General features: G+C 39.2%; 2 protein-coding genes across 2 annotated transcripts; both read right to left on the bottom strand.

The window, feature by feature from the left end:
• Positions 1-4,550: 4,550 nt before the first annotated feature.
• LOC117305248 (L-ectoine synthase-like) lies at positions 4,551-5,240 on the bottom strand. Its single transcript, XM_033790082.1, has one exon. It carries the CDS (start codon positions 5,238-5,240, stop codon positions 4,773-4,775), a length of 468 nt encoding a protein of 155 aa, XP_033645973.1. The 3' UTR covers positions 4,551-4,772.
• Positions 5,241-9,615: 4,375 nt separating this feature from the next.
• On the bottom strand, positions 9,616-11,434 carry LOC117307451. The gene is made up of 2 exons (XM_033792204.1): positions 11,379-11,434; positions 9,616-10,775 (listed from the first exon to the last, which is right to left on the bottom strand). The coding sequence occupies exon 2, from the start codon at positions 10,756-10,758 to the stop codon at positions 9,979-9,981; it is 780 nt and encodes a 259-aa protein (XP_033648095.1). The 5' UTR covers positions 10,759-10,775; positions 11,379-11,434; the 3' UTR covers positions 9,616-9,978.
• Positions 11,435-11,869: the final 435 nt, after the last annotated feature.

Raw genomic sequence — 11,869 nt, 5'->3', positions numbered from 1 at the left:
TTAATCCAATCTGGGCCTAAAAATGAACAAAATCACAAGGGGTAAGTCCAGCAGTTTAATCAAATTGGGCCTAAAATTGAAAAAAATCACAAGGGGTAAGTCCAGCAGTTTATCCCAATTTGGGCCTAAAATTGAAAAAAATCACAAGGGGTTCGTTCAGCAGTTTTATCCAATTTGAGCCTTAAATTGCAAAATCACAAGGGGTAAGTCCAAAAAGTTTTATCCAATTTGGGCCTCAAAATGAAAACATCACAAGGGGTAAGTCCAGAGTTTTAATCCAATTCGGGCCTTAAAATTTGGGAAATCACAAGGAGTAAGTCCAGCAGTTTAAAATCAAATTTGGGCCTTAAAATGAAAAAATCACACGAGGTAAGCCCAACAGTTTAATCCAATCTGGGCCTAAAAATGAACAAAATCACAAGGGGTTCGTTCAGCAGTTTTATCCAATTTGAGCCTTAAATTGCAAAATCACAAGGGGTAAGTCCAAAAAGTTTTATCCAATTTGGGCCTCAAAATGAAAACAATCACAAGGGGTAAGTCCAGCAGTTTAATCCATTTGGGCCTAAAATTGAACAAAAATCACAAGGGGTTAGTCCAGCAGTTTAATCCAACTTGGGCCAAAAAATGAAAACAATCACAAGGGGTAAGTCCAGCAGTTTAATCCAATTTGGGCCTAAAAATTGAAAAAATCACAAGGGGGTAAGTCCAGCATTTTTATCAAATTTGGGCCTTAAAATGAAAAAATCACAAGGGGTAAGTCCAGCATTTTTATCAAATTTGGGCCTTAAAATGAAAATATCACAAGGGGTAAGTCCAGCAGTTTTATCAAATTTGGGCCTAAAAATGAATAAAAATCACAAGGGGTAAGTTCAGCAGTTTAATCAAATTAGGGCCTAAATTGCAAAAAACACAAGGGGTTAGTCCATCAGTTTTATCCAGTTTTGGCCTAAAAATAAATATAAATCACATGGGGTAAGTCCAGCAATTTAATCAAATTTTGGTCTCAAAATTGCAAAAACCACAAGGGGTAAGTCATGCTGATATTTAATTTGAGCCTAAACATGAAACAACCACAACGGGTAAGTCCAGCAGTTTAATCAAATTTTGGCCTAAAATTGAAAAAAATCACAAGGGGTTCATTCAGCAGTTTAATCCAATTTGGGCCTAAAATTGAAAAAAATCACAAGGGGTAAGTCCAGCAGTTTAATCCAATTTGGGCCTAAAATTGAAAAAAATCACAAGGGGTAAGTCCAGCAGTTTAATCCAATTTGGGCCTAAAATTGAAAAAATCACAAGGGGTAAGTCCAGCATTTTTATCAAATTTGGGCCTTAAAATGAAAAAATCACAAGGGGTAAGTCCAGCATTTTTATCAAATTTGGGCCTTAAAATGAAAAAATCACAAGGGGTAAGTCCAGCAGTTTTATCAAATTTGGGCCTAAAAATGAATAAAATCACAAGGGGTAAGTTCAGCAGTTTAATCAAATTAGGGCCTAAATTGCAAAAAACACAAGGGGTTAGTCCATCAGTTTTATCCAGTTTTGGCCTAAAAATAAATATAAATCACATGGGGTAAGTCCAGCAATTTAATCAAATTTTGGTCTCAAAATTGCAAAAACCACAAGGGGTAAGTCATGCTGATATTTAATTTGAGCCTAAACATGAAACAACCAGAACGGGTAAGTCCGGCAGTTTAATCCAATTTGGGCCTAAAATTGAAAAAAATCACAAGGGGTAAGTCCAGCAGTTTAATCCAATTTGGGCCTAAAATTGAAAAAAATCACAAGGGGTAAGTCCAGCAGTTTAATCAAATTTGGGCCTAAAATTGAAAAAAATCACAAGGGGTAAGTCCAGCAGTTTAATCCAATTTGGGCCTAAAATTGAAAAAAATCACAAGGGGTTCGTTCAGCAGTTTTATCCAATTTGAGCCTTAAATTGCAAAATCGCAAGGGGTAAGTCCAAAAAGTTTTATCCAATTTGGGCCTCAAAATGAAAACATCACAAGGGGTAAGTCCAGCAGTTTTATCACATTTTGGCCTTAAACTGAAAAAATCACAAGGGGTAAGTCCAGAGTTTTAATCCAATTCGGGCCTAAAATTGGGGAAATCACAAGGAGTAAGTCCAGCAGTTTAAAATCAAATTTGGGCCTTAAGTTGCAAAAATCACAAGGGGTAAGTCCAGAATTTTAAGCAATTTGGGCCTAAAATTGAAAAAATCACAAGGGGTAAGTCCAGCAGTTTTATCCAATTTGGGGCATTGAAATAAAAAATATCACAAGGGGTAAGTCCAGCAGTTTTATCCAATTTGAGCCTTTAAATAAAAAAAAATTATATTGGGATATGTCCAGAAATTTGTGTACAATTTAGGCCTAAAATTGCAAAATCTGGGACCTAAAAACGAAAATATCACAAGGGGTTAGTGCATTGGTTCTATCCAATATGGGCCTCAATTTGCAAATTCACAAAGGGTCAGTCCATCAGTTTATCAAAATTTTGCCTTAAAATTAAAAAATTACAATGGGTATGTTCAGAAGTTTTATTAAATTTTGGCCTAAAATTGCAAAAAACAAAAGGGGTTAGTCCAGCAGTTTTATTCAATCTGGGCCTAAAATTGAAAAAATCACAAGGGGTAAGTCCAGCAGTTTTATCAAATTTGGGCCTAAAATTGCAAAAATCACAAGGGGAAGTCCAACAGTTTGTGATAACTGCTCGCCCATATTAAAAGCACATTTAAAGTGTATTCGTCGCTCACTCTCATTACATGTATTAAGAAAATGCAGAAGGCACTATTGGTAATTCCTAACTATAACTGTTAGCATAAAAAAATACCTGCTCATTAATCCATGGTCGTTGCCTTTTGGCCGTTAAAATGCTCCAGTAGAAATTAACAATTTCTTCATAAATGTCTTCATGTAGTATCCTTTACCAAGGAGATCGGTGCTCTTGCATAAACCACTTTATAGTGAACGAGTAGAAGAATCATTCGATATTCCTGATGTCTTTTAACAAGACAAATAGTACGTAAATTGCAACATGACACTGAATGACATACTGACTATGGTTTGTGTTGATTACTATATCACTGTTTATTTGTAGCATCATTATAATATTAACGTGGCTTAGACTACACTGTAGAAACTAACTCTATCACAAATTCATGAAAATTAGTGCCATAAAAGATTGGATTTTGTCAACGTAGTGCTGATTTATAGGCATCTTATATAAAGCTAGTCTTACTCTTACCTGAATTTTACTCGTTGAGAAAATAGCAACATGATTTCCAATAAAAGCAACAGGATTTCCAAGAGGACGATCCGAGCATACTGATCGAAACGTCGAGTTGAAAACCAACGGTTCTTTTCAGAACCACCCCAACTCATTAGAGATGGTCATTACATGGTGTTACCGCAAACCTTTCTATAGCGTGTTTCCACCATGCAAAGTTTGAAGTACTTAGGATTTCCAAACGAACGTCGAATCCATCCACGAGGTGCAGCGGGTACCAACAGTACCTCTAGGTACAATATACACGAACGGACGGATACCAACCCTCGTGACTCATAAACCGTTTCTCAGATTCAAAGTATTTTTGGGGGAGTGAAGAACAATTTCCAAACCATTGGTTCGAAGGGAATTCCTATACTCAATACATATTATGTGTACTATCAACAGCTTCATTAATGTTTAGACTACTCACCAATCTATGACGCTATCTCTCATCAGATATAATAACCCGACAGCCATATGTTTTAACTGTTACACCCATGTGTATCGGTATTAGTACCGCATACTGTTTACTTTCCTGAGTTTTATAGAAGAGTTTGCGGTAACACCATGTAATAACAATCTCTAAATGAGTTGGGGTGGTTCTGAAAAGAACCGTTGGACTAACTCTTGAGTTATATGAAGAAAAACAATTACACAGACTAATCGCTCGAGTTGGATTTGCAACCACGACCTTTTACACTGCAGTTTTAGAAACAATCTTTGTGCCAAAATGTGTCATAATAATTCCTAAATTTAAGTATTAAAATAAATCTATTGTTGAATTTATGAAATTAGTCCCTGATTGAAATTCTGTTTTAAAGGCAGTGGACACTATTCATAAATGTCAGACTATACATATACTCAACATATGCATAAAATAAAAAACCTGTGAAAGTTTGAGCTCAATCGGTCATCGAAGTTGCGAGATAATAACGAAAGAAAAAAATAAGCATTGTCACACGAAGTTGTGTGCGTTAAGTTCTAAATCTGAGATCTCGAAATCAAATTCGTGGAAAATTACTTCTTTCTCGAAAACTATGGCACTTCAGAGGGAGCCGTTTCTCACAATGTTTTATCAACCTCTCCCCATTACTCATCACCAAAAAGGGTTTTATGCCAATACTTATTTTGAGTAATTATCAATAGTGTCCACTGCCTTTAAGGGAAAAGGATCGTGAGGAAGGTTACACTTTCCAATGTTACATGATTACACTTCAGCCCTTAGTATATTATTCCGCAGGAGACTTTGTGCTCCTGACATTTTGTCCCACATACGGCAAATTTGTAAAGTAAAATTTTCTGATAGGGTGCCCCTTTTTTAAATTAATCGGGACATAGACTCATTTCGAATCCACGGCTGCCCGGCTTTGAATTCGGCTTCAGGTTCCATCCATTCGTCTGAACGTTGGCAAAGCACAAACAATTGTCAAAACAACCGCGGGGCCAAGCTAGCCCGAGCCGAACCTTGTGCCGAAGTCGTGGTTTCGAAAAGGGCCATCATCCCTTTCTCAAGCTTCGTAAATAGAGAACTTTTCCTGGCTCAAATCATGTGTTTCTTTCCCGCCCAAAACGGGATCAAAGATACATAGGCAACAAGACTCTTTATCGTCGATCTCCACCAAGTGAGGGTCATTCAGATTCATAAAGAAGGTGGTACCGTTGTCTTTGTCAATCTTGGTTTCTTCTTTGACCCATTTGCCATTGGTATCGGCCCAGTGATAGGTCGCCTTCCCTGCGATGTAGTAAACACTCTCGATGTGGTTTCGATACTCAAGCTTTGACTTTGTCTTAGCGTACACCGATGTGTTGTGGAGACCGATTGGAAACCCGTCTTCCTTGATGAGGTATCGATGACTGCGTCCTGACGTCCAGTCGACATCCCTTTCCGTGCCGACCAACTCCGATAGGTGTCGCACCACTGCAAGTGATTTACACTCTCCATCAGCGTCTTGACGGTAGGCTAAGAAAACGCGCATAGCGCCCTCTGCCGACACTGCCAACTGGTAGGTCATATCAGAAGAGAGCGCAATAGCAGTGTGAGGGGTGAAGTCATTCTCAGTGCCATCCGGTGTGGTGTATTTACCATTACCGCTGATGCAATAATAGATGTGGACGCTTTTTGAGTCGTCGGGTGATCTCAACGGTACTACGGCACTGGCTGGTATGCGTGCCTCATAGGATGTGTAACCACAATCACCTTCGGCGACAAGCTGGACACCGCTGAGGGCGCTGTTGGGCAGGGTTATTGTCGGAACATCGGCGGAGTGAGTGACTTTCATGACGGGCGTCTATAATTTAAAATCTAAATTTAAACACAATAACAAAAAAAATTAAAAACAAGAAGTGCAATCTTAAAATTTAGTATTTTAATAGTGAACGACCACTTGAAAGAGTTTGAGCTCAGAAGCATGGAAGAAGGAACCTTTCTCCATAGACCTTGTCACAAAACACTCGGTACGCGCCTCAATAGGCGTGGAGTGAGGTGCATGCTGGTCTAGCTAGCTATCAAGTTTGATTGCCAACTATACCAGCGTGCACCTCATTCAACAGTTGGTGCTTAGATGTGTCAGTGTTCTGTTTAAAGGTACACACCGGCTTCGTTGGGCTATTTTGGGCAACAAAATAGACTAAGATATGAGTTCAAAGTTCTTCCATGAATGGAGAAGAACGGTTCATAAAAAAAGACGTTTCTTGTTTAAAGGGTCTATGTACTTTTTTCCCAACACAAAACGCAATGTCCACAGATTTACATTAAACCTACACAGTTTGAAGATTATGATAGTACAAAGCTTCCCTTGAAATTTTACTTACTGTGGTGCAAATAGTGTCAGTTTAAGCATGTTATGGTATAACTGGTTAACGGGATTTTACATGCTAAAATAATTGTTGTCTTCCTGAGACGAACATTATTTTTCTCAAAAACTACAGAACCTCAGATATTTGAAGCTTTCCACTCATTATCTTCAAACCCTGTAAGTTTAGTGTAAATCTGTGGAGTGGACATTTTGAAAAAAGTACCCAAATCCTTTAACAAAAACGTTAGCTGTGGTAGCACATCAGCCCGGGCATGGTGCCGATAGAAGTTTACATGATGTAGGAGGAGTTTAAAGTTGATGCCGGAAGGGTTGAAGTATAAGCTTGTAACTTGTTCTGTTTATTTGATTGATTTGATTTGATCCTTGTTTTGTTAAGTATTTTTTGTAATCTAGGGTGTTTTCTAAATCAGATATTATTATGGTGGCGCCAAACAAAATTAAAAAGACCACCAGCCCGCTCTCTGCATTCACCACGTAGCGTTAGACGACGAACGGCATAAATACATGTACTGGCACGGTACTGGTATATTAATTGATATACCATGGAGCTTCTACATCCATGGATATGCAGAGTGATACCGTGGGGTCGACGCATGGTTTATCGAGGTCGTGTATCTATGGAGTTCTTCATCCAACGCTGAACAGGTGAATAATAATTTTTCCGATCGGGCCGGTGTGCTTGCGCGCGTAGCCTTGCTCTGGTCCAAATATTCACTCCGAGAAAGACTGTGCATAAATCGCCATAAGGTCACCTATGGGTCAACGGCTTTCTGAAGGTCAACATTCGCCAACTGTATAATGATTTTTTTTTCTCACACATCCATAAAGCCATTAGAGATTCTAGCGCAGATAATGTTGTTATTACACTGCAAACTTAATATCTGTATATACAGATAACAAGATAAGCGTATATGCTTATTTGTTCAGTAGGTTCATGGTTCATACAACTAGTTTGGTATTATGTCAATGAACTTCAACATCCAGAACCGATGTCGGTCACTTCGTACCAAAGTCATTTCGTACCCAAGTCTCATACCCAAATTGTCGTACCCAAGTCACTTCGTACCCAAGTCACTTCGTACCCTAGTTGTCGTACCCAAGTCACTTCGTACCAAGTCATTTCTTAGTCAAGTCAGTTCGTACCCCGATTGTCTGGCTCTGGCAGAAGTGGCCGGCCTTCACTATTTTCTTTCATGTGGACATCGACACCGATTATATTTCGTGACAACTGTGACAACACTGTTAAAAAAATGAGCTCATTATTGGTAATCTAAGTTGCAAGAAAACAGTGAAACAAAAAACTTTATGCACAGAATTGCGTGATTCTGTGCATAAAGGTTATTGTTGATGCATGGTAAGTGAACTCCTCTCTAAAATTGTGTAAATGAAAATGAAATATTTCACTATCCAAACTCCAAGGGATCGTTTCGGACAAAATTCTATACAGTGGCTCTCAAGTCAATTGTATAATTAATCAAGTAAATTGTTGTGATCATCGTTGTTTGGTACCAAAGATACATCCCCTCAACCTATAGTTGCGATAACGTAACTCTCCACCGCCGTCGGCAGGAGGGTAACTTACCCACTTGTTGAAACTTGATGATCAAACCGGACTACAAGCTGTGATCACTCGAGTTTGAGAAAGCCTGAGCTCCGCACAGAATGATAACGAGGGGTCATACACACACCACGTCAGCACAACTAGGTAACAGCAAGATCTTTGGCAGTTGGGTTTAGGCAGGTTTTTTATGTCCGTTCCGCACTGCTAAACGACCCTATAAGCCTTTAGTGACCATGCGTCGGGCAACGTAACCTATTTTATTAGGCTACGCTGAATATGAATGAGTGGGCGGGATCCCTGACCCTAGGACTTGTTTAACTATTTGAATAGTTATTGGCAACTCAAAAGAGGGCGCAAGATAATCACAGTCTGCTCATGCTGGAATCAGTGCGAGAACACTATAATGCAAAAAATGATGTGAATGTTTTGGCGAAATTGTTCATGGAAAATAATGACATGAAGAAAAGAAAAGAAAGAAGAAAAACACCGCGTTATCTTTATACAGGGGTTGGTTACTTTTTGTAACACGAAACAACACAATAAATGTCCTTCGATTAACAGTAACACAGTAATTTGGGGATAAGGACAAGGGCTTGTTTGTTTTACTCATTTTTCGAAAAACTACAGCACCTCAGTAGGTGATATTCTAAGGAGAGCTTTCTATCATCATTATCCTCAAATCGTGTTTAGTTTAATGTACATGTGGACATTGTGTTTTATGTCCTACAAAAAGTACCGAAGTCCTTTAAACCATAAACAGACTACCGGATTCCTGTTACACATGTCTTCAACAAGCAGGCCGGTGAAACTTTTCTCGCAGGGAAAAAACAACTAAATTCATTTATTGTTTGACTTTATTTAAAGTTACATACATAAATAATAGACAGAGACTTTTAAGTCATTAGACACTTTCGTAAACGGTTATGTCCAAGGCCAACACTTCGTGCATCACAACTTATTAATCAAATAACAAACCTGTGAAAATTTAGGCTCAATCGGTCATCGGAGTCGGGAGAAAATAACGGTGAAAACCCACCCTTGTTTCCGCACGTTTCGCCGTGTCATGACATGTGTTTAAAAAAGATCCGTAATTCTCGATATCGAGAATTGATATTGTTTTAATGTTTTCTCAAAAATTAAAGCATTTCATGGAATAATATTTCAAGAGAAGTCATTCACCATTACCTTCTGTAAACCCTGCTAGTTGTTTGTAAATCTGTGAACTTTTAATGTTTTTGCTGTACCGAAAGTGTCCAATGGCTTTAACCGAGTCCCATGCCAGGCTAACATACCAAAATTGAGTCCCATGAGAACCAGTGGCATGGCAGGTGTCAAAGCGGACGGTGTCCTATGGGAAATAACCATGGGCCGAAGGAGGTTGATTCAAAATAGGGCAGTTTAGAATCCAAGGAAGTTTGTACACATGTCGCCGGGGGGGGGGGGGGGGGGGGCTGGAATCTTCTTAAAAACATATCAGTCAGGAAAAGAAATAACATATAAACATTCGTCAAGGACAAAAGTAAATAAACATCCCTTATCAGGAACAAAAGCAACACAGTGCGAAAGAAATAATTTGACCTTTATTGAATATTATAAACAAATACACAGTTTCGGCGCTCAGAAAGGGATGTTGAGAATAAAGCAGAAAGAACGATAACAGAATGTTCTGTATTTTTCTTTCTTCTTAAAGGCAGTGTGGACACTATTACACAAAATAATTATCATCATAAAACCTTACTTGGTAACGAGAAATGGGGAGCTGTTGATGGTATAAAACATTTTGAGAAACGGCTCTCTCTGAAGTAATGTAGTTTTCGAGAAAGAAGTAATTTTCCACGAATTTGATTTCGAAATCTCAAAATTAGATTTTGAGGTCCCGAATTCAAGTATCTGAAAGCACACAACTTCGTGCGACAAGGATGTTTTTTCTTTCAATATTATCTCGCAACTTCGACGACCGATTGAGCTCAAATTTTCACAGGTTTGTTATTTGATGCGTATGTTGAGATACACCAAGTGCGAAGACTGGTCTTTGACAATTAAGCTTCCGAAGAGAATTTTCCAGGGAGTTCTAGCCCCGTATCTTTATAGTTTTGCGGAAGTGATGTGCAAACTAAAGGGAATGTGTGAAAGAAGAGGTCTGGCGTGTAGTTTGTGAATGTTTATGTTTTGCAATGAGGCAAAACATTAATTAGGTAATTTTTTATTGCCTACTAACTGAAACTACAGCTACCAAATTGTAACGCTAGATTTATTATTTTGTTAAGATTTAAATACTCAACTTATTGTTTTGCTGTTTTTATTCACACCAGCCTCATTCAAATTAATATTGAATCTTCATTTTGAATGTTCGTATCCTGAAAACCCGTCTTCGGTAAGAGTGTGGTTTTCTTTCCCATTCAAAACGGGATCAAAAATGCATATGCAGTAGCAATCTTTCTCATCAGATTTCACGATGTGAGGATCATGAATATTCATCAGGTAGTTGGTCCCGTTCTCCGTGTTTGTCTTCGTGTCTGCGTGCACCCATTCGCCGCTGGTATCCTCCCAACTATAGGTCACCTGACCTGAAATGTAGTAGACACCCTCGATGTGGTTCTGATATCCCAACCTTGTTGACGTCTTAGGGTACACCCACGTGTTGTGGAGGCCCAACGGGAAGCCATCTTCCTTTATGAGAAATCGCCGACTGTTGCCTTTTCCCCAGTCGATATCTCTCTCTGTGCCGAGCAGTTCGGATAAGTGTCGAACCACAGCTAGCGATTTACTCTCCACGTCAACGGCTGGACAGTAGGTTACGAACAACCGCATTCCACTCTCTGCAGCTACCGTCAACTCGAATGTGACGTCACAGGAGAGCGCCACCACAGTGTCTGGGGTGACGTCTTTTCGGTCGCCATCTTGTGCGGTGCTTTTACCATTTCCACTGATGCAGTAGTAGATGTGGAAGCTTTTCGTGTCGTCAGGGGATCTTAACGGAACCACTGCATTCGCTGGTATGCGTGCCTCGTAGACTGTGAATCCTTTGCAATCTTCCTTGGTGACCAACTGAACACCGCTGAGGGCGCTGTTCGGCAGGGTTATCGTTGGAAGATCGACAGAATGGGTGACAATCATGTTGGTTGAATAACGAGCTGAAACATTAAAATTACATAATTATTATTTGATCGTTAAACCAGTTTCGATTAACGCATACCACATTCATAGAGGAGCCTCTATGCCCTCTCACTTAATTGTTTAATTTGAAAAAAAAATGAAAGGTTTCCTGTAAAGTAGGCCTACGCCATGAGGTATTTTTAATGTTGAAATAATCTATATTATAAATTGTTACGAAATAGTACAAAATTAATTTTACAATAGGCATTCAGTGGAATCCATCTAGAATATTCGCCCATCGAAGAAGCAGGGCTAAAAAAATTAAATCATCATCATCTTCTTCCTATACTGTGCAGAAACCTCCTCTGGAGTATACTCGCACATTGGTTGAGGTGCAAACTAGCAGGTGCAGACAAAAGCTCAAGGCATAAAAAGATACGCATACTGTGCAAGTAAAAGCACAAGTTTGGTTTAATTGCACCGATGTGTGTTTAGCACATCTATACTCAGTTCTTTCTAGGGTCCTGTGGACAAGATCACAGGCATAGTACTCGGGTGGGATTCGAACCCATGACCCTTACAATTATTGTAGAGCAGTGGCTAGCATGTTTAGTTAAAGAACTATTCGATAAAACACTTACCAGAGACGAGCCTGTACAAACGCCGTACCACAACAAGTTCAGTGTACGTTATGGTGTTACACAGTCTACCTGCAGTATGCTGAATGAGGAATTCAATAGCAAAAGCGCCCGTCTACACCATGGGCTGATGGTATAGACGGGCGCTTTTGCTATTGACTAACTTAGGCTTGGTGGTCGGGGTACCATACGAACGAAAAACAGCAATCAGCATGCTGCCATATCAGTCGATGATGTCATCGTCAGCCAATCACCGTACAGGAAAGCCATTCTGTCTAATAGTTGACCTTTTCGTAATGTGAGATTTGGATTAACGGTGGAAATCACTGTATCCTGTTTGTATAACTTTGGGGAGAGGAAACCAGCAAAAATGCACAAAAAATCCCAGAGCTGGGACATAATTTTATGCTGGTACCGAGACACAAAAGCTTAGTTTTCGACGACATTTAGTTAAAATCCCTTTGTATAAATAACATATTGTTTTAATCATTGAC

Source organism: Asterias rubens, chromosome 2, assembly GCF_902459465.1.
Source record: "Asterias rubens chromosome 2, eAstRub1.3, whole genome shotgun sequence".
Lineage (NCBI taxonomy): Eukaryota > Metazoa > Echinodermata > Asteroidea > Forcipulatida > Asteriidae > Asterias > Asterias rubens.
This window is presented reverse-complemented; position numbering and strand designations above follow the sequence as displayed.